The 24,202-nt window shown below is 30.6% G+C and overlaps 1 protein-coding gene across 10 annotated transcripts in view; it reads left to right on the forward strand.

Annotated features, from left to right (window-relative positions):
- The window catches only part of LOC134715781 (axotactin-like), a 109,169-nt gene that overhangs the window by 45,596 nt on the left and 39,371 nt on the right, over positions 1-24,202 (forward strand). For 9 of the 10 annotated variants that reach the window (XM_063578255.1, XM_063578284.1, XM_063578224.1 and 6 more), the window contains 15 exons: positions 713-1,164; positions 5,248-5,406; positions 7,639-7,887; positions 8,361-8,470; positions 8,830-8,990; positions 9,794-9,805; positions 12,480-12,634; positions 13,117-13,427; positions 13,892-14,028; positions 14,382-14,491; positions 14,911-15,150; positions 15,678-15,912; positions 16,405-16,497; positions 16,780-16,910; positions 17,336-17,482. In XM_063578255.1, the coding sequence (XP_063434325.1) occupies positions 741-1,164; positions 5,248-5,406; positions 7,639-7,887; positions 8,361-8,470; positions 8,830-8,990; positions 9,794-9,805; positions 12,480-12,634; positions 13,117-13,427; positions 13,892-14,028; positions 14,382-14,491; positions 14,911-15,150; positions 15,678-15,912; positions 16,405-16,497; positions 16,780-16,910; positions 17,336-17,482 (2,674 nt within the window). In that variant the 5' untranslated portion in view covers positions 713-740. The remainder of the gene's footprint in view (positions 1-712; positions 1,165-5,247; positions 5,407-7,638; positions 7,888-8,360; positions 8,471-8,829; positions 8,991-9,793; positions 9,806-12,479; positions 12,635-13,116; positions 13,428-13,891; positions 14,029-14,381; positions 14,492-14,910; positions 15,151-15,677; positions 15,913-16,404; positions 16,498-16,779; positions 16,911-17,335; positions 17,483-24,202) is intronic. The other variant, XM_063578264.1, reaches the window with a different exon arrangement.

Below are 24,202 nucleotides of genomic sequence, written 5' to 3' on the forward strand. Positions count from 1 at the left end.
TTACATTCCTAAACTTGAAAACAGTCTCGTTTTAGCAAAAGACAGTACAGACCTAATTTGTTTTAGCAACTCCTTGAAACTTCTTAAAAAAAAAACTATAAATGAGTTGTGTGAGGCATTTATGTCTTTACTTATTGTTGAAGCTGCAATGATCTTTGTATTTATTTGCTTATCTGTTTTGTCTTTGGTAAGCAATTATAACTTTTTTTTTCCTTTTTCAGTTGTTCTAAAATATCACCCCTGTGATATAGCCTTTTTGTGCTTATGTGGTGTAAGGCAATCAGGCGCATTGCATTTGCGCCAATTTTTTAAAAATCCAATCTTTCATTTGCACCACAATGTTATAAGTCTTTTAGATATGTTCAAAGTAACAGAACTGTGTTTTAACGAAGTTTTAACATACCTTGCGTATGATTTTAAGATGACTGAATTCTGAGAAATATGTTTCATTATGCCAAAAAAAAACTGTACTTATTTTTTAAAGTGCTTTCTGAAGAAAAAGAAAGAAAAAATACTATTTACCTGTATTATTGGCACAAATGAAAGGTTTTAATTTTGGCGCAAATGAAATATTGTTTGTGGCGCAAATGAAAGATTTTTTTTGGCAAATGAAATGCCAATTGGTGCAAAAGCAAAGCACTGAGGCAATCACCATTTAATCAATCAATCAATCAATCAATCAATATAAGATATTTTCCTTTTATAATTACAGGTAGACAGATGTCAGTGAACAGGAAAAAATGAAGAAACTACAGTTATCCAAGTGCCTAGGACATTTGTTATTACGTTTAATACTTTTATTATTTTGGAGTTGCAAGGGTTTAGCTCAGAGCTCATCGTCATTATTTTCATCAACACCATCGTCAGAATCATCTATAGTTTCATTTTCATCGTCAGATGTATTGCCTTCTTCATGGACATTCGTTGGGAAAGGATATATAGCAGTGTATCCCGCAATATTTTCAAATCAAAATCCAGATTACAAATTATCATTCCGGACTAGAAACTCCAATGCAGTTATTTTTTGTCATATTCTAAAGGAAGATAAACAAACGGAGCATTTATCAGTGGAAAGTTATGAATTTTGTGGAGAATTACACAAAGGATCATTAAAAATTACATACAAGTTAAACAGATATACAAAAACTTTTGTCATAGGAAAAGGTAAGATTGTGTACAATTTTTGAGATGACATCTGTATGCATTTAATGTATAACAAAATCCATTTTTATGCCTCACTTAAGGGCATTATGTTTTTGGTCTGTGCGTCTGTTGGTTCTTGATTGTTATAGTTTTTGGTTAAGTTAGTTTTTGATGAAGTTCAGAAGTCCTAACAACTTGAAACTTAGTACCCATGTTTCCTTTGATATTATTTTTCTTGTTTTAATGCTAAATTAGAGTTTTGACCCAAATTTCATATTTCATTGAACATAGAAAATGATAGTACAAGAGAGGCATCCATTTACTATGGACACATTCTTATTTATAAATTCATATTGAGTTTAATGGTACAAGATAGACATTTTCCCTTAGAAATTTTAAAACATTTTTCAGCTGGAATTCTTATTCTCGATTTTTTTTTTTTTTTTTTTTTTTTTTAAATTTGGGTTGGACAGGCAAATTTTATTGTGTATCTTCACCACATTTTGCAAAACTATCTGTCATGTCTGTAAAATAAAAGAAAATCGCCAGAAATAAAAACTTTTTTTTATTAAAAAAAATGTGAAGTAGTAATGAGAATTCTTGTTATTATGGTCCAACAATACTTGTGATTTGATCTTGGCAGGCAATATTTTGCTTTATTGATAGGTTAAAAAATGATTTATAATTCAGAGAAAATGATATTTTAATGTACCATACAGTATGTGTCAGATTATAATTAGTTTTGATAGTTGTTAGGCATATTATATGATAGTGGTGTAATATCATTATGTAATTTTCCATTAATAACCAATGTATTGATCACCAATTTTAAAAACTTCGGCAGAAGTGTTTTTACGTAAACCATAAACCGATCATTTTTTTAAAATGAAGCTTATAATTAGCATTTAAATGAAAATATTGTATTTCCTTGCAAATTTATAATTAATCGTGCCAACAAGAATTATACATCATCATGGATTATCTTTCCAGGTAAAAAAAACATATGATCTCTCTCTCTGTAAACAAATACAGTTTTGAATGAATATTTCTGTATTTTAACATTTCAATTGACATGTTAAAATACCATCTGATTCTGTGCTCAAACTTGAATTTCATAAACCATGCATCAAATATCATAGTATTTGTGAGCTATTTATTTATAGATATCAACGACCCAAAATAAATAGTGGTAAAGACGGCTAGATAGAGCTAAGCACAAACATAAGATGATTTTAGTACATACTGGTGTATTTAACTGATTCAGTATTTAAAGAACCTTGGCTTTTAACTATTCGCCATTTTAGTAATCTCTCCTCTAATGTTCTGTCCCAAAAATTAAGATTATTAAGGACTCTGTACATGACAATCATTGACGATTTGTATGTAACCATGAAAGATGTTGTATGATTGTTATTAAGACAGCAATCCATACTTAGTTCAACTTGAGCAAAACCCATTCTATGTAGTAAGCCAATACAGCCTTTTATTATAATTTGACTTATGCTTCATCACCTATAATGCCTCTGTGGTCCAGCTAGTATGTGGACACTGAGGTTGAATCCTTTATGTGGCATTTGTGCACGACTCCAAACTTAAATGATTGAATCATCAGTTTTCGTACTGAAGGCAGGTGGTTGTCTCTGTATACTGCAGTTTCCACCACCAATATAACATTACCACCATGAAATAGTGCTGAAAGTGATGTTAAACAATCAATTAATCATCACTGTAAGGAAGTACATAATATATGAATAAGGAGATGTAGGTAAAATATCTCAATGACAGCAACCCAATTTTCTTTATAAATATTTTAAATTGTTCTTGATCAGCTTGTCATTTAGTTGAAGATTCTTCATGCTTTTGATATATTTGGGCACTATGCAGGAATGGATTATAAAACAAATATGAGGCTTTAAGTCTTAATTTTTGTTGACTTTTTAATACATGGTTAAAAATATCAAAAGACTAGGGGTTCTGGATCTTCTCTGGATTTGAAAATGCTAAATTAAAATGTATTACATTGTACATGTACATGATGTATGCACAGGTCCACATATTTCATCCGTGCAAAAACTTAAATACAATCTTAGATATAAAAAAAGAGGATGTGGTATGATTGCCAACGAGACAAATCTTCACAAGAGACCAAATGAAACAGAAATTAACAACTATAGGTTACTGTAAGGCCTTCTACAATGAGCAAAGCCCATACTGAATAGTTAGCTGTAAAGGCCCTTTAATGACGAATGTAAAACAATTCAAAAGAATAAACTAACTGCCTAATTTATGTAAAAAATAATGAACGAAAAACAAGTATGTAGCGATTTACTGTTATGTTTGAACTTGAGTCTTTTAATTAATTGTGTTAGAGTAAATTGCATTTCTAAATTATCATATTTATTTATAAAATAAATGGTTTTTCAAGCTATTTTTGGACTCATATCTAAGTAACAAACTTGAATTTGCCAATTTGTCAGTTATTTATTTTTATGTAACTTGCTAATCAATAGAGAATGATTAAATTGAATGCTGTATTTTCCCCATGAGACGCACACAGATGCATAATAGTTAGATTTATTGCAATTCTCTTGCATACAAATTGTTGATTTGGTTCTAGTCCAGAACAGTGTTTGCAGTGTTTAGTGCCGCATAAAAAACAAAGATGAGATATTTGGTATGTTTTACTGGACAAATTTCAATAGAAATCATGCCTTTGAATTAATTAGTACATAGATATTGACTATAATTATTGATGAGTTTCAGATTAAAATGAAACCCAAATAGTATACCAGTGTATTTGTTTATTAAGATTAAAAGGAAACTAATTATGATATTGAAAATTAAATGTATATACTGACAGACAAAAAGAATGCACCAGTAAATAGGTTAACACATCCCTAGTCATAAAACCTAATTTATTTGAAAGAAAATTCAGTAGATTAATTGTTAACTTAAAAAGAAGACAGGGCACTGAGGTTATCTAAAAGAGAAATTGGAAGATTAATGTACAGTTCATATAGAACAGAGGAATACCTTAGGGAATGTCATAGGAATTATTCTAAAAATCCAATATTATACAAAATAGTCAAAGCCAAGTTAGTTTTATGTACAAAGAACTTGATAATACAGAATGTGTTAGCTTAGTCTTTACAAGATCTCACATAAAACTTATCCGTTAGATGCTTTAAAATAAAGAAATGCCAGAAAATGTCAAATAAAAAACAACATATACAGGTAATATGAAAGTGAGATCAATCCTGAATGAATGTAAATTGAGAAATCTATTCCATGCAATTATTCTCATGCAACCGGATGCATTATTTTCTGGTATGGCCATTTTACAAGAAATTGTTGTTTTTAATGCACAGGATGCCATAATTTCTGGTGTAGCCATTTTACAAAAAAAGAATTGATTCCAAAGGCAACAGGATGCAATAATTAATGGTGTAGCCATTTACTAGATTTTTTTTATCAATATATTTTTTATCCATTCTGAGATCTTAATCCTTTCTTTGAGTATTAAATGTAGAAATGATTTAATCCCATTGCATTAGTATTTTACAATAATGGATAACAGAAATCAATGACTTCTCAATTCACACTTGACAATGCTTGATAAGGAATCAGAATCAGAAAAAATTAGAGGTTGCCATTGAGAGAGATATCCACCAAATATTGCTAGATTGATAGGTTGTTGGTATTTGAACACCACTTTTGAGAGCTATTTTGGGGCTATTTCCTCGCAGCCAGTTTTAATTGGTTGAGAAAGCCTGAGTTTCTCCGGTGAAAACCACTGAAGTTGGATAGAAAAATCAAAAATCACTAGAAGATAAGCTCTTAATTATTGCCACTGCAAAATAAGAAAACTTTGAATTATTGCTAAAGTGTTTTCAGTTCTCTAAATTGTATTTCCAACCAAGTAATTCAACAGTACACTACTGTAGTACTAACAAGTTTATTCCATTTAGTGTTCACTCAAGAATCAATTTCGTTTCAGTGACAATGCAGTGGTCAATACTTCTTGCTGTGCTGTGTTAAGTTTTTTTTTAAAGTTAATTTTTAAGTCATTTGCAAAGTTTTAAATTATAGTTTGTTATTTTTCAGCATTAAATGATGATAACTGGCATTCATTAGAAGTACAACTCCTGACCTCTGGTGACCTTTTAGTGACCTTAGATGATGAAGTTGCACTGTCCGAGCCTTTGAGTAGTCAAGTATCAGTATTAGATTGGAATACATTATCATCAGTCATAATATTTGGAGGTATGGACTAGTTATAGAGTCAAAAGGCAGTTCTTCAATAGAATGTTTCTTGATTATCTTTTAGTATTCTTACACAGAAACCATGCCGTTATCAATCAGCTGTCTACAACTTCAGTTCAGTTTAAAATAAGGAGCTATTGAAACAATTGTAACGTACTGAAATCAGTATTGATCAGGTTAAACTTTACCTTAAGTAGAATTCTTTCTGAGACATTTCATTACAACCACCTAACCTTTTTAAAGAAGTTAATGTTATTTAATTGTCAGAAATACATTTGACCACTACAAAGAAAACTATAAAAGTCACATGACAAAATGTGAAATAGTTCAAACCAGAAAACCAACAGCTTGACTTATGTAAAAACAAATCTGGCAAATAGTTATCAACAACAACTACTGAATACTAGAGACAGGCACATACAGAATTTGTGGGGTTAAACATTTTGTGAGCACTCACCCATTCCCTTACCAGTGACAGTGGTGGAAAAACAAAAACATAAGATCATCTATCAAAATTAGGTGAATAGGGATGTACTCATAGAACTAACCCAAAGACAAAACACACAAATTACAAATTGAAGAAGACTCATAGTTACTGATAGCTAGCTCAAAGCCAATTACAACAAATAAATATATCATGCATTCCTTGACTAAAATATCAATCACTACACTTCCAATTTAGTTTAAATTAGTGTAAAAACAAACTTATTTATTTTAACTTATCTGTGATTTTGTCATATCCACATAACTAAGTGTCAGTTTTCATTCAATTTATCAATTTGTTGTTTGTATTTTTGTATTAATGATATATTTATAAGTTTTGTCACTGCGTGACGTTAAGCAACCAACAATCAATCAATATATTTATAAGATAAAGCTGGAAAGTCCCTTCTTTGTTAACTTTGTTAGACTGCAAGCTACCATAACAGCTCTTGTTCTTTTGAAAGAGTACAATTCCCTTTTCTTACCACTCAACTAAAAATGTAGTATTTTAACTTGAGCGAGTAAGAAACTAACCAATTTTGAAGGCACCTCAGAGTAATTTTTTTAGGTCACCTTTTGAATTGAGAACCTGTCATCACAAAATTGCTGAAATCCAACCATTCAGTGTCAATATTTTTCATCATATTCTCTTGTGTTTATTAAGTTTTCTTTATACATGCAGAATTTGGTTACCTTTCCTGGTTACAAATTACTTTACTATTTTTGATTATCATACAATGACTGGAAATTAATTTGGCATAAGTATGAGATTGTGCATCTGCATCTGAAGTTTTATTTATATATAAAAGCAGTTCAAAAGAAAATTGATTTTTACAAACTTATGTAATCTCAAGATTTTTCATATTATATAATTATGATATATTTTCATTTATATAATGTAATTATAATGCTTTTAAGAATTGATTTATGGATACACCCTAATGATTGCTGAGATAATACATGTAAATTGTTTAGAATCAGCAAGCATACAGTGATGATTGCATTTAATTTGATAAATTAACATTGCAATGGTATGACTTTTGGCAAGGTTTTTCATACCCACAATTTCTTTGGATAAATTTCCCCATGGGTATGATTCAATGGAGATAACCATCCAACAAACATAAGAAAGAACGATATCTACTGCTGCCATAACCAAATTTTCCAATGAGTGCTATCCTCCAATGCTATGACAGAGTTTTTCAATGGCCAATGACCGAATTTCTTATAAGCCACAACTTCAATGATAGAACTTCTCTGAATTTGATTTCAACTTATGAGCTTTATTATTCCTTTGATATCTGTTGCCTCTTCTTATATGTTTATGGAACAGATTTGATATATTTTATGCAAATAGAGATAATTTATTTTACTTATCATTTGGAACAGACTTCACAATGGTTTATACATAATTCTAATATGACATGATTCTCTCGCTTTGTGAATAAACCCATGCTCTAAATCCATTAAAATTTGTTTGCACATGCATATATTGACTACTGCAGAAAAATGAATTTATCAAATTGGCATGCATTTAATATATTTTCTTAATTTAAACACTTCCAAACTCTTGAAATATGCATATCTTGTTACTTTTTCATTTATCACTATTGCTCTGGCTAAAATAATCATGATTATAATGCCTAACCATGTTAAAACGACAATAAAGTATAGCTTGCATCAATTATTTCTTAAATTATTTATCTAACAGTCTCAATAATTTACATCTAACATGATTTGTTTATTTAGGAAAAGGCACTGAATCTCAAGATCATCTGTATAGTGGATGTTTAAAGAATCTCCAAATCTTAGACGGCAATGGGACATATAACAATATAAATCAGCCTGACATTACTGGTATTGTAGAGACAGGATGCCAGGATAAATGTTTAACAGGGAAGCAGTGTAATGCTGAAACACCATGTACCAATTTCTACTCCCATGTTAAGTGTGACTGTTTTGGTACCAATTTGCAAGGACCATACTGCAATCAGTCAGGTATAAAGCTACATTGTATATAACTATAGGGTTACATAATTATTTTTAGTGTACTAATGTTTTTAGACTTTGCCTACCATAAATAAGTAATTTGTGATAGAAGAATTTTGAAATACATAGAAGTATTGATTAAAATCTGTTTAGATAGATTTTATGGTGGCCTAACTATTTAATTAAAAGTACAGTGATAATATTTAGTTCAGGTACTATAACGTTAATGGAGACATATTGTGAACAGATGTTATCAAGTTGAATCTGCAAAAAGAATTCCCATGCTTTTGTTACAAGTTTTACTTAATGATGATGGCTAATATTCAATCACAGATGTAAAAAATCAGCTGCTGGAAAACAGCAGTAAATTATTGAAAGAACTTCAAATTCCAATCATTCAAAATTAGCAAAGATGACAGAGTTGTCTCCCCATTTAGAAAATTAAAAGACTGACAGAGTTATCTCCCATATATATATTTCAGGTACTACAAAAATCACACTGAGAGGATATGAATGGATTACTTATCACCTTTATGATAAACCAAGTGACAGAGTCTTTTCAGACAACAATAAGTTTAGTTTACAGTTCAGGGTAAGAATGTCTACCACATAGAAAAGCACCAACTGAAAACATGCAATTATATACAACATTGAATTTTATGTAATATATTATTTGCAATCTATAATGTAAGACATCTAAGAGGTTATTTTATTCATTATGCAAGTAAATGTGACAACATCTAGTGACATAAATATGTCTATAAAAAAACGAATCTCATCTTAAAATTAAAGATCTTTGAAGTGTAGGTGAGTAGTTTAAATTGTGTGTCAACATTGTCCTATAATAAATCAGTTTTTATATTTTGATTTCTCTATATATTCTTGATTTATTTGAAAATATGTTGTTTTGCTGTAGAAAAAGTACTATAAAGACAGTTTGTTCTGTTACAGTCAGATAGAGGCTCAGGTGTCCTGATATATGCTGTTGGTACTTACCCACATGACAGTCACGTGATAGCTTCAGTTCATGAGGGAGTAGTAACAGCCTCAGTTGGATTTCAGCAAGATGTCACATTAGAGGCTAAACTTGGTATTGCTACAGATGACTTCAGGTAAATACAGACCCCTGAAAGGTTTGTGGTAATGGGTTCATTGTGTACTAACAAGATGGTTTGGAATAGTTGGAGTTTTTAACCTCAATTTCTAATAATTGTAATGTGTGTTATGCATTTAAAAGTAACTTCCTCAAACTTTCCTTGAAATGTTTGTTGTTTTTGGTTAATCCTTTTGATTACTCTGACTTACCTTAATAGTTCATCTTATAGATTATAATATTGTAAGCCAATAGCAATAAGATGGGATTTATATAATATAACTGTTGTTTCATAAGCGAATACATGTTCATTAAAAAAACACCTCATGATACCAATTTCATTACCACGACACATTTCATCAGGTATTCAGCCTTCAGACCAAAAGTTTGGTTCAATTATATGAAATGCTTTGGAGCATAAAGACAGAAAATCCCCCCAAAAAACAAACCAGTTTAAAATTAAGTGTTCCTGGTGAAGGTAAATCCAGAACAGTCCTCGGAATGAATGGTATATATAAAGAGTTTTCAGATGTTGACATGAGAGAGTTGGAATATTATATTTTATACAATTTTTAATAGATATCTTTATTAAGTTGATGAATACATGAGAAAATTACAAAGAAAACCATGATTCTTAGTTTTCACCAGACTTATCTCATGTCAGTTTTCTCAGTTATATGGTTTTAACATAATTATCTTCCCTTCCAACAAACATTATATTCCTCCTTGTATATATCAAGCAAGTGACCATTCCATGTTCATAATGAATGTAAAACAGAAAAGGTACATGTTGTTCACTAACATACATCATAATCATTCTAGGGAGAAGGAAGGGTAAGGCAACATTCTCATCTTCCCTGCTTCATATTGCATGTTACCCTTGCATGATATATGTCTGCTTATAAAATCATGCTTTGATATATAAAACATCAGCTGTTTCTTTTGTATATTGTGTAAACACACATATAGTGGCATTTTTTAAAACTTATAATAATATTAAAATCATATTTTCTAGATGAGTGTTATGTTATGGTTCCATATTCAGGAGCTACTGGACTTTTTGATTCATTTTCATCATTACTATAAAATGCATTGATGTATAGGATCATGAAATATTACCTCTATCTTGCAGTGGACTGGCTTATATCATTATCAATTTTCCTTTTCTTTTTTTTTTTACATTTTTATGCAAAATATAGCAATTTTAGGTCTTTTGTTTCTAGTTCCATACTGTTTTCAATCTTTTTACAGCCATTGCATTCTTATTGTTGCTTTTAAAAATAAACAGCCTAACAAATTAATAATACTTTGGAGTTTGTATGAGAAAATAGTGAATATGTTTCTTTTGTCTTCATAAGGGTCAAGTAAGTTAATGATAGTAGGATTGTAAAATGTAAAGAGTTGACAAGTTCTGTGTCATAGACTGAAAACTTTTAGGGATGTTTGCTATAAACCTTTTTATCATTTTCTTAGAATTTGTGGTCTTTCAAGCTCTGGCTTTTACCTGGGTAATGTCTTGAGTGAAAAAGTACTCCTCAAATCTTTTATATTTCAGTGTGTTTACAGAACATGCATCTCAATTATACTTCTGGCTTAATGTTTTTAGATTATAGACATTTTTATTTTAAGTTTTTATAATAACTGATATTTTATAATTTCTTCCAATATATTTTATATGAAAAAAAACAGTGAAATCTTTTTCGCACTAAAAAAAAACCTCTTTTTTCAAAAGCGCTTATAAACATCAAGTGCACAGGCTTTTCTTTTTTTCCATATTTAAATGAAATATAAATCTTCTACTAGAAATGATGTTATTTTAGATTTATGTAGCAAACATCCTTCATACAGTTTTAGTTAATATAATTTATATCACAAACAATGGTAAGTGTTATTTTTAGTTTTGATTCAACGTTTATTCAATGATTTTCTCCATAATATCATCTTTTGTTTATTTTATTTTTTACATATAATCAACCTTTATTATACATTATATATATATGTTCAAAAGTATACCTCAATGTGATAACAAGTTATTTATATTATTCCAGTTAAATATACATTATTGGCACTAATACCACATCTTCTTTTATCTATTCAAGTCACAATAACAATACCATTCAATATTACAACTTAATGCCACAAAAATTTAGAATGAGATACTACATGTACATGTAAGTAATGCCAAACCTGTGTTGCATGGGCCTAAAATAATTGTATAAAGCTTATTCTTTAGAAAGTAGAAGTGCCATTAATCAAATATTTGAAACTTATGGATTAAACTTTCCATTTGGTATTTGGCAATCTCTCTTGACCTCAATTTCATGGTATAATGACTTCAATGTATAGTTTCTGGTTTTAGGTCAGTTTCTCAGTTACTAGGACTATAACACATCAAAAGGCCATTTTACAGTTGTTATGAGTAAAATGACAATTAAATTTGGTTTAATGTAATGACTGTTAGGTGTTTTGTCCAGCTGAAAAAATTCACCTAAAACTTTACCTCTTTATGTGGTCTAATCATCAATTTAAGTTATGGCCCTTTATAATTAGTAAAAGGTCAACTATATTTGATTTGTACTATGGTTGTAAGGTGTACATATCTGTGTGACAGGAGTTATGGCCCTTTATAATTAGTAAAAGGTCAACTATATTTGATTTGTACTATGGTTGTAAGGTGTACATATCTGTCTGACAGGAGATGTCATAATTTGACTTTTTCAATGATCAATACTAAGTTTGTTGCTCTTATGTCAATTTATCAACTACTTGGATGAATAAGCCAACTATATTTGGTAAAGAAAATCTTCTGTGTACATTTCTGTCTAAAAGTGGCCCCCTTATTTTGACATCATAGTTGTTGCTAAGTTTTAAAGCTGAGGTCAGTTCTCAATGAATTTTAGTTGTTAGTCAGCTTTGTGCATGTCTGTCTGACTTGGGTTATTATTCTTTGACCCAATTTTCATGGTTCAAGGATTAATGTTAGAGAAATACATGAAGGACTATAGAAATATGTAATGATGATATGACTTCCTACTGACCTTGACCTCATTATTATGGTTTGTTTGTAAAAGTTCAATTTTTCTCTATAGATGTATCAAGACCTTAATTTTAAAGACTGTCACTATATCGTTCAGTTATACACAATTCAGCAGGCCATTTTATAGCCGATGCACTCTTTTATTCCTGTAGATGCTTTATTTTAATAATTCTTTTGTTTTCTTGCTATTTCTTGACCTTTTTTTTGGATAAGATACATTAATAGAATGAAATAATAAACTTGTTAAAAAGAAAATAATATTCTTAATTGAAAGAAAAATACCAATAAATATGAAACAACTACTTCCAAAATGTAAGATAGGTTTGGTTGAATACTTCTTATATTGAAAATGGTTTAGGACTATAGTTTAACATTTTAGTAAATGAATTTAAAAAAAATGTTGCTCAAGTTATTTATTGCAAGTAATTAACCTTCAAAGGAAACAGTAATTACCAAAGTTTGTACTTTCAGATGGCATAACTTGACCATTGTCCACAACAAGAATACAGTAACATTTATCCTGGATGAAGAGGTCAAGATCAGGACAACTGAATCCAGTAATTACTACCTCAGTCTTGATTCAAAAATCTTCTTTGGTGGAGGCAATAATTTTGTCATAACAAAAGGTTAGTTTGTATAAGTATATTCTCTCTCAGAAAAAGGAGGGTGATTGTTTACCTCTGTCCATGTTCTCTACCTCTGTTATTTTACCTTCAAAGTGGAATCATAAATAATTGCATAGAATATAATTTTATACTAATTAGAAGTAGGTCAAGTCAAAAGGTTCTACTGCCTAATTTTTGAAAAGGGTTCTGATCAGAACACTGGACTTTAGTTATTTAAAGTTATTTCAAAAATTCCCTTGGATCTTGAATCACAGATCTGGCAGGGATTCATCTTTTAAAATTGTTAAAAAAGTAACTTCATATGATTTTAGCTGTGCCTGACACTGACGCTTGACAATATCCTGTAGTTGATGAAATCATTTATTGAGTTAGTCTGCTATATGAGTATTTTTATCTATATGAAATATTTTGGTTGTAATTGTTTTAAAAGACTTGAAATATCATAATCAATACTTTAATCTTAACATTGATTTCTGTTTTAGGTTTACAAGTTACCCAGAATTTTGTTGGTTGTTTGAAGAATGTTTACGTTGACGATGTTTCTTTAGTCTACGAGATGAAGCATGGTAATGACAGAGTTATTCATAGTGGTGGTCACAAACCTTATTATGGTTGTCACAAAACAGAAGATGTTCCTATATCATTCCCAAAGTCTGGAACCATGATAGTACTTGATACACCATCAAACACTGACTTACAAGTAGAGTTTGGTTTCCGCACGGTCCGTGATGTGGCCATTATATTTTATGCACAGACTATTTCCAGTCTAGGATATGGTATTGGTTTCTTTGAGGTGAGTAAGGATAAGCATGGAATCGAAAGGTTGTTCTAACAAAGTAGCAATTCTTACAATTATGTTGGGTATGCCTGGAATTTTGATGTGATGTGTTATTTGGTATTACGTTTATACAATTGTCAAATGAATTATTTATGGGATTTATTTGATTGTTGAGAATTGCTTCTGATCCAGAACTTCAACATCTTCTGTATAGAAATTAAAAGATGTGGTATGATTGCAAATGAGACAACTCTCCACAAAAAGACCAAATTACACAGAAATTAACGACTATGGGTCACTGTACAGCCTTCAACAATGAGTAAAACCAATACCGCACAGTAAGCTAAAAAAGGCCCTAAAATACAAAATTTGAAAATTATTTGAATGAACAGTTAAGCTTATTTAAAGAGTCATAAGTCAGAACATTTGCAGCCAATGATAAATTTATATGCTTGATATTTTTACTTTTTAATTTTCAGATCTGGATTAAAGACCACCAAGTTATTTTACAACTAGAACCATCCACTAGGAATCCTGATCTATCAAAAGACATTGTCATTGATCATGTTGTCAATGACAACAAATGGCATACTCTACATCTCCATTTTACTGACAGGTAAATACATCTAGGTCATTGTAGAAAATCTAGCCTCATTTTCATTCTGACACTTGAAAGTTGACTTCAGCTGGCCCTGTAACAATAATGTGTATTAGTTCAGCAAAACATGGATGTCACACTAAATTCAGAAACAATATAAATGAATTCAAACTTTAAAAAAAAAAAAAACTAACAAAGGCCATGGGTTCCTGACTTGGGACAGGCACTATAATGAGGCAGGAATAAACATGTTCTGCAGGGATCTCAACCCTCCCCTATACCTCTAGTACCTAAAAAAATCATGTTTGATATTGGTAACTTACATGGTATATGATATATGTTTGAAATAACCATTGATACTCTTTCAACAGGTTTACCAAAATAAAGATAGATGATAGATCTAACCAGATAAATCACACAGATCTACTAGAGTTGACAGGCGAAATGATGATAGGACATGGACCTAGGTTGACTTATGATGGTAGGGTTGCTAAGTATTACAAGTTGAAGCCCAATAACTTGAAACTTAGTTCATATGTTCCCTATGATATGATCTTTCTAATTTACATGCCAAATAAGAGTGTTGGCACCACTTTCATGGTACAGAGAACATAAAAAAGGATAGTGCCTTCCTCAGATTAAAGTTTTTGGTCAAAGCAGTATATGATGAAGTTGAAGTCCAAAAATAATAGTGCTAGAGGGGCATCCATGTACTACGGACACATTCTTGTTGTTCAATAACCTTATATTCGAAAAAAATACTTTTTTACATTCAATAGTAGCAGACCTGCACTTTTTCTCTTTTTTTATGAATCTTATTTATTGAAATTATACATCATTTATATTAACATAAGTGACTCATAAATCATGTTACTGTATTGTTGACAATTTGTTTTTCAGCCAATGATGGCTTTGTTGGTTGTATACGGAATCTGGCTATACAAGGCCAGGTAAAGGATGCCATCAACTTACTGCAGACAAATTCAGCAGTGTATGGTGTAGTACTGGATGGATGTCACCTGGTACCCCACTGTGAAGGTGGTCCTCATTGTGAACATGGTGGGAAATGTTTGTCAAACTGGGATGGAGTTGCTTGTGATTGTTCTGCTACTGCATATGAAGGACATGCATGTCATTTTGGTATGTATCAGGAGTTAAAATGTACTTAAATACCTCAAACATTTTATTGAAACACTCAAAATGTACCCAAAATAAAAAAAATAGATTATTTGAAAGGAAACAAGAAAATTGCTTGCTATTTTGAACATGTTTTCACAGATTTGATGAATATAAAACTTGAAATTAAGATTTGAAATATTTGTTTTTCTGTATGAAATAAGAGAAAATATCCATATATATTGATGTGTGTTTGATTAGTGGTCACCATCCTTAGAATTGCTCAGAGTTCATCAATGAGTTGAAGAGGTAGTAAATTATATCTAATTTGGTTCAATTCTTTCAAATTCATATTTAACCATTGCAAATGTTTTAAGGCAGAGGCCGTAAGTATTAATTAAAATCAATATAATTCATTTTACAGTGGCGGATCCAGGGGGAGGGGACCAGGGGTTGGAACCCCCATTATAAAATTGGCTGGATTCGTTCCTGTTTTATATAGATTTTTAGAATCTTTAGTTTTCCTTCTATGTGCTTAATATTTTTCATAGCAAAATACAGAGGATCTTGTGACGATTACTACCAAGCTGGTTATAAACAGTCAGGAGCATACCAGATTGATTTAGACAGCACTGGTCCCCTGAAACCTGTTTATGTTTGGTGTGAGATGGAGTACCAGTATCAAGGAGAAAAATATGGCATGACTAAAATAGACCATAATTTTATACCTGATACACAGGTCAGAGGCACAGGAATGTATGATATGAGAAAATTGTTATTGTACAGGTAAGCATTTTAACCATAGCAGTTATTTATGCTGGGGTCATTTTCACTTTAAGAAGGCAAGTGATTACAAAAAATTGATTATCTCAACTATAACTCTTGTTTTACACCAATCATTGGGTGATGGAGACTACAATCGATTTGTCATCCATCAGTTGGCTGTCCATACATTCATCCTTTACGTGTTACCCAACTTCTGTATTAAGGAATGATTAAAAATTTGTCTCATACTTCATTATGATAGGTTGTAGTGTGTAAATGATTTCAAATCTACCAGGCACTTTCTTCCTTTTTGATGATAATTTGATTTTTTTTTTGGTCAATATTGTAATTTGAAATGAAAATCTTGTGCTACCAGTACTTCTTGTCTAGTTTAAGTGTGATTTTAATTGAATCTGGTTTAATACAGTAAAAAAAAGCAGTTATATAGCAATTCATTTATATTTAAATTTAGTAAAGAAGCTTGTGTAATGTTAAAATTTAATCCTATTATAGAGAAATGAAAAGACAAGAACTTGTAAAGTTAACAGAATCATCTACTTGGTGTGAACAGTTAGTGGATTACGATTGTTACAGAGCTCCATTAGAGTAAGTCAAATCCTAGTATGGTACAAAGTTACTATGTTTTGAATATGGTAAATGCATTGGTACAGTTTCAAACAAAATTATTTTAATTACACAAAAGTCATATTTCTTATATATTTCAAACAAATTGAAAAAAACTGCGGAAAATTTGGAGAGAAAAAAACAAGACATTTTTAATTGTTTCTTTGTTAAACATATAAAACATGACAATTAAACAATAAATAAAGTTAAAAATGTTAAATGATCTTCAACAAATAATGAATACAAAATTCTCGGTCATTTCAGATTAGGGAAATCTACAATATTTCAATCAGCCCGAGGTGAAATATTAGAACTTCGTTATAATACTGATGCAGACAGTTTATGCTCCTGTAGAAAGGGGACCTGTCCTCAGAATAGATGTCAATGTGATAAAGGTATGGTAAAGAAGACTTTCACATTCATATATTTTCATTTCCAATGGCACAATGCATATGTCACAGTAAGAGTCAATTGTTTTATAATATCATTTTCCCTCATTGACTACTGGTCAACCATTATAACTCATTCATAAAAATAACTTCTTAACATAATTTTTGCTTTCCATATGAAAATCATTCAGTTTTGAAGATAAATGGTACATTTTTTTGTACACCTAAAAGCGCTATTTTTCAAATTTGTTTTTTCATCTCTGTAAAAGATATATGTAATAAATAAGTCCATTGGGCAAAGATTCAAAAGAATTAATCTATCTTGATACATAACACTGCATTCAAAGGTCTATAGGATCATAAAATACTGGTAATTGATAACAAGTTATCATTTGATTTCAATATATTTGAATAAATATTTTCATTTTTAGGTCATCCCCAGTGGGAAAAAGACAGAGGATATATAAGATATAAACAGCATTTACCCATTACTGAGTTGAGAATTTACCAGTCTAAGTCTCCAGCACCACAAACCAGTGCCAACTTAAGTTTAGGTCCCCTTAAATGTTGGGGAGATGGTAAGATCGTTTAGTATTTAAATCTAGAACTGTAAATTTATTAATTATTGCATGCATTTATTATTGCGATTCTGTCATTTTAGACTTAAATGCAATTTTAAATTTTACGATTTTGAGAAAAATCCTGTTTAATCCATATAAAACATTTCATAGTGGAGTTTAAATTATTGCATTTACAACTCTGTCGCATTTTTCGCAATAATAAAAACCTCGAATTAATTTCTGAATTTACAGTAGTTAGGATTATTCTGTCTATTTATTCATATATCTGATTCGGTTACTTATGACAGAATTGGACAAAAATCTTAGACATTGAAAAGAAAACAGAATCAACAGTAGACAAGTTATGCATAAAAATATAACAGCCCCCAACTGCAAATAAAAAAAAAAAAATGAATCAAAAGTGTCTATGCAATAAATGTAAAACTCTAAATTGCTCAAAGGCTAGACCCATTGTGCATCAGATAGAAATTGACCTTTATACAAAGGAATATCATTACATCTGTTAACCTATTTCGGGTTGAAACAGTACCTATGCAAATAAAATTGAGAATAAAAAACCTATAATATGTCAAAGCAACAACAACCCTTCCAAAAAGCAGATAACAACCAAAGAAGACCAATGGGTCTTCAATCGGCGAGAAAATCTCACACTAGGAGGTGGGCCTTAGCTAGCCTCTAAATAAAATGTGTACTAGTTCAGTGAAAATGGACATCATACTAAACTCCAAAAGTTTATAACAGTTTGAAAATTAAGTTAATATAAAAACCCTTTAAAACAGACCAAAATTCATCTTTAATTTTATATGAATTTGGTTAAATATACTTACCATGAAATTACATTTATATTATATAGAATATGTTTGCTTTCACAACATGTTCTCATCGCAATTACCTAGGTGATTAAAAATTACATCCATGAGATGTACTCACCTACGTCATAGTTCACCTGTGTAACATACACTAGCTTTAGTTTTAATTTTTGCGTTCAAGAGAACGCATGTTTCTCGTCGGCAAGGATTTTTAACAGTTTACTGTTGAAAATCCTTATGTTTTATAAAGACATTATTTGTTTTTGGAATATCGGTATACGATTAATTTAATGTGAATCAGAATACAGCGCTTCTGCCAAGTTTCTGATATGCACGTTTTCATCATTTTTACAGCTTACGAGTCTGGAAATACGATGACATAGAAAATGACCTTTGTTTAGCCGCCATTTTCAAACATTAAATCGGGTCCGAGGAAAGGCAGAATTTAGCTGTCAAAATCGGACATGTTACGTGAGTGCTACGTTTTTTAAAAAGATATATATTTAAACGGATGTTTATTTCTTTTTTCACGCTCAGGTGACCGGATTTTCACTGCATTAGAGCAATGCTACGAAACGGGTCGAGTGTAAAGTTTGGATAAAGTCGATTGTTTACAATTTGCAGTCTGTACACGAGACTGTGTAAACATATCACTATATTAAAATCAGAATAGGAATTTTGACCAGATCTGATTGTTTTTCATGTGGAAAACGTCCGTATGGGAGCGTATACCACTATTGTCAATAGAACCTCAATTGGTTCAGTCGATTGTTTACAATTTGCAGTCTGTTACGTGTACGCCTGGTACACGAGACTGTGTAAACACATTACTATATAAAATCAGAATAGGTATTTTGACCAGATCTGATTATTTTAATGTGGAAAACGTCCGTATGGGAGCGTATACCACTATTGTGACTAGAACCTCAATTGGTTCAATAAATTTCAATCAGAAAAGGGAATCTGCCCATTTCTGATTGTTTTATTTGGAAAACGTTCCATACAGGGAGCGTAGACCAACAGTGATACTGTTTTAACAGTTGATAAATACATCACAATCAGAATAGGGATTTTGCCCACAACTGATGATGTTTATTTGGTTAACCTTCCATTCAGGGAACATGAACCATATTTATTGAAAATAAAACGTGCTCAATGGATCACTATAGAATTTAAAAAATAGAATAGGGATTTTGTCCAAGTCTATTTGATTAATGTTGACATGTTTCATACAGGAAACATAGGAACTAGAACAACATGCATGATTTAGAATCTGTAAGTTTCATTCATTCTAATAAAATACAGATTTGATATCTTACATAAAATTAAATCATAACTATTTATTGATTGCACATTGATATTTATGGAGCATAGAATTGCACGTGGATGATTGTTGCAAATAAAATAAATTAGAATCAGACTAGTGAATTTAAGTCCAGGTCTATCTGATTTTTCTAGACATCCTTCCAACCAGGGAACATTATGTCTACTTTTATTATATTTTAAAACAACACAAGCATAGCTAATATTTGGTTGCACATTGTTTTTTGTGATGAACCAACAGTTTAGTCAATTAACATATTTGCTCATATTGATAATATATTGAACAAGTGTCTGGAAATAGTCAAGACAGATATTAAAGACACTAAATAATACATTGTTATCTAGTACAATACAAATGTGATTGCAGTTCAAACTTTAAGCATACCAATACATACTTCTTTTAAATATGTCCAGTTTAAATCAGGACAGTAATTCTTAGAAGCCTGAAATATTTTTCCAGAACAGCAAATTGCTGTAAATATTAATTATTTTTTTACTGATAAATAATTCTCCAATGCTCTAACAGACATGGAGACAGTAAGAATGGAGCACTGTTCTAAATACAGTTGATCGCTTGTGACAACTCTTTTTACTAATATTAAATTTCATGGTCAGTTTACTTATGGCAAGAAGAACATGAATATTATAAGTAAAAACTGCTATAACCAATTGTTTATTTTTGTCTGCAGTAAGGAAACGAAGGCTTTTATATGTTTTTATGTAAACATTAGAATGTCTATTGAATAAAGAGTTTAGGGGATGCCATGATGCATTTCACAAAGACTCATTCAAGGTAATGGCTTGTATATTGATTACATAATTCAGAGTGTACATTGCCAATGCATATAATATAATATGTACTAATTCTGTTTTGTTTTGAGTACACAAAAAAGAGGTGATAACGTAAGACTTAAGAGACTATCTTACCCTCACTATATGGGAATCACTGTCAAATTATACATATATCTTCCAATCATGAAAGCAAAAGGAGTTTGGATGCTCTTTTAAAGATAGAAAATTATGCCTTAATTTACATCTTAAGTTTTCTAAGCAATGCCAACAGATGGGCAAATTTCTGCTATAAGGATTCATTCATTGGGTCTGTTTTATTCTTAATGTGAGATTGGTAGAACCCAACAGTTTATGCAATGGCTACACATTGTTTTTTCCTAGTGTTAAATATTGATTCAGAATTCTGAAGTATAGAGGACTCAAATATGCTGATTTATAGAAACAAGATTATCATTAATTTTAGATCTTGTACAAAAATTAGTAAAATATTGGTAAATAAATAAATAAAGCATTGTGGATGCAGGATTTATTTAAAATGCTAGACATCATCAGGTCTAGGAAATTGAAGTAGTTCTCAAGATTTGAAACTATCTATTATACAGCTCTTTATATAAACCTTTATTTAGTCAGTCTTTACGAGATGCAGTAAAAAAGAAGAGGTTTTTTTTGGAGTAACAATGATGTACCAATATAAACATATAATATATATACTTTTCAATTGGTTCTCTAATCTCAAATTTTAGCACCAGTGTAGAAGCAGTTAATCTAACAGCAAAATAAATGAAAAGCAATTTATTCAAAAGACTGATTAATAGTTAGCAAATAGCTTTCAATAGTCTAAGAATAGTACATGGAAGTAAAATATAGTATGATAATTCCATGATTATATCAAATCAAATGCGAGACATTTTCTTAATATTATACCTAAATATTAAAATGTCACTGTTTATTTTTATTTTTTGCTCATTATAAGCATAAAATCTAGTCTGGTCAAAGTCAAGTTGTGTATTATCTACATGCAGGAAGGTTTTCCGAATGCATGTGATTTTAATCTCGGAATTGATGGTAATTATTCACTTTTCAATTTCCATATTACCAGCCAGAATAATATACATTGTAGATATATAGCATAGAGTTAGTATCTAATGCAAGAATATGCTACACAAAATTGAAATGTGTTTATTTTAAACAATTACTTTGAATTTTGATTCAATATTGTTTTGAAAGATGTGATTATTTATATCACATTAAAGGGAAACTTCGCAAAAAAATCAAAAATTGATATTATGTTCATTAGGTATAAAAATGCTCAAATTCATAGATATTAAGTTTTATTCCGCTAGATAAGCGATCACCATCGATTTTAAATTTAGAGAATCATTTCTCTGCGTTCAGCCATTTTGTTTTCTTTCCCGGTTAATAAAATCGATATGTCTATGAACCCAAAAGGAACAAAACTACAGTAACCGATGTAATCGTAATTGCGTGTCGATATCTTGTCAATCGTACGGTTGTTGATACGGAAAATATTCTTATTTTTTTTAAATTACCACGGTCTGTTGTTTTTAAACTGTTGATATTGGAATTAGGTAAAAAGTCAAAGTTGAAATCATAAATAAGTGTTCCGTGAAAATTGTTTTCGAAAATCTAATTTGTTCATAATTCTTTAAAGTAATAAAGTTTTTCAAATAACTTTTAATCTTCCCTCATCTGATCACCAGCATGGCTACAGGTATTACTTTCAAAGGTATTGTGAGGGGTGCGAGGTGACACGTCCAGGTATTCAAGCGATTTCCTGTCGGGCTTGCAAGTTCATGCATCGTTTCACTTCTGCATGTATTGATCAGTGTACACGGCTGATAACTTATAACTTTCCATTTTGAACTATCAGATGTATAATATACAACTCTGTCTTACTTGTCATTACTAAACTCATACGCTTGTTTATAAATAACATTTTTGGTGTAAAGAATATTATTCATAAAAATATAAATAATACCCAAAAAAGAAGATTTGATGAAATTAAAATCTATTTAAATATTTTTTCCAAGGGTGAATTTGGGAAAATGTAATATGTACTCATTGTCAATGGTGAAGGACAGATTGGAACATACCAGAAATATTGATTTAAAAAGATGTACGCACTTGCCGACGATTCGTTTATACGACTGGGTAGAAAGTTATGGAACTAAAGCGCAATTTAAAATATATACATGTATACATTAAACATAAGAAAAAAACCCATATATTTTGAATAAATTGGGGTAAAAGTTTATTAAATAGACTAGTCCACGTATGCCAACAGTATGTAATCATTGAATGTCGATAGACTATTGTATACCAGAAGAAGAAGAGAACCAATTTGATTTAAATACAGGTCGATGTATAACTTTTGCTTTGGTTCATTGAAGTCACGGGAAATAGTAAAATCACAGATTTATATTTCAATAAGATTGTTCTCGAACAAAGGAAGGCATTCGTCATCACAATTGTTATATATGCCACTGGACGAACACTAATTATCCCCAAGGGATGTGAATATTTTGCTGGGAAACTTTTGAGTATCAAAGTTTCAAATTAATTTCGGGATTTATTTTCTTTCTTGGTATTCAATAACAGAAGAAAGAATAAATTACTTGTCCGCTAAATAGGGGTATTCTTGTCAGATAAAAGACTTTTAGTTACATTTAAAAAAAATATGGAAATATGACATTAAATTGGTTCTGTCGTTTTTTTAAACATCGTTAAAAAGATGTGTGTCTAAGGTGAACGCCACAAATACCCTGTAATACTAGTACGAGAGTATAGCATTTAAACCTTGCTTCTCAATATTATGGTTGTATTGGAAATCTTTTCATACAGATTGACAACTCATGGTCCGATATGCATGTAATATTTGCCACATAACGCCCATAGTTCTTTCTACCATCATCATCTTATTCTTTGATATTGCTGTATAAAAACATCGATGGTTCACACCCAAACAAAATGGGAGTAATGGACCCTCAGAGCTTCTCCGTGTTATACACTTGTGGAACTTAATTTATAGACGAAATTTCTGTATTGAAATGAATCTACATCTCACAAACAGGATTTTCAAATAACGATTTTGAGTAATCACCTTACAAACCAATATAAAAGTATGGCAAGATATAACCATGAAGGAATTTAGTTTTTGTCAGTCGCAAGAACTCATCACTATCATAAATGTATACGTATATATGCATGCAGTTTCAAATATCAAGAACAAGCGGTCGATGTCGATAGTCCGTTTTCTAACTGTTCAGAGTTAGACATGTCACTTGTTCATTCTTGGAAGCCTTCATATTCCCTGTCCAACGATGGGAACTCTTTCTGTTTGTATTGACGATAAATGCTTGTATGGTAATTCTGTCGTTTATCTGTACAAGTGGTTGCATTTCCTCTCCTTTCCCAACAAACAAACGAACGAAACGCTACTAGTCTGCTTTCTCTGGAGCTCATCCTCAATGGCGCTTATACGTCAGGAAACTTACATGTATGTATACTAATAATGATTGTTTCAAGAACAACGATGTATGGACGAACTATTCTAAATTCGTCAATATCAGTTATGCATGACTAAGATATAAGTTTTATTACAACTACTGTATTACTTATTTGGATTAATGACGGCTATCATGTTCAACATTGCACAAATATTATCATAGAATTTTTTTTTTTAAATCGTCAAAAAAAATAATGCCTTAGCTTAGATAATTGGTATTCTTTTCATAAAAAGTTCGTGTAAATGATTGTCAAATGAATTTAATTA

Source organism: Mytilus trossulus, chromosome 1 (assembly GCF_036588685.1).
Source record: "Mytilus trossulus isolate FHL-02 chromosome 1, PNRI_Mtr1.1.1.hap1, whole genome shotgun sequence".
Lineage (NCBI taxonomy): Eukaryota > Metazoa > Mollusca > Bivalvia > Mytilida > Mytilidae > Mytilus > Mytilus trossulus.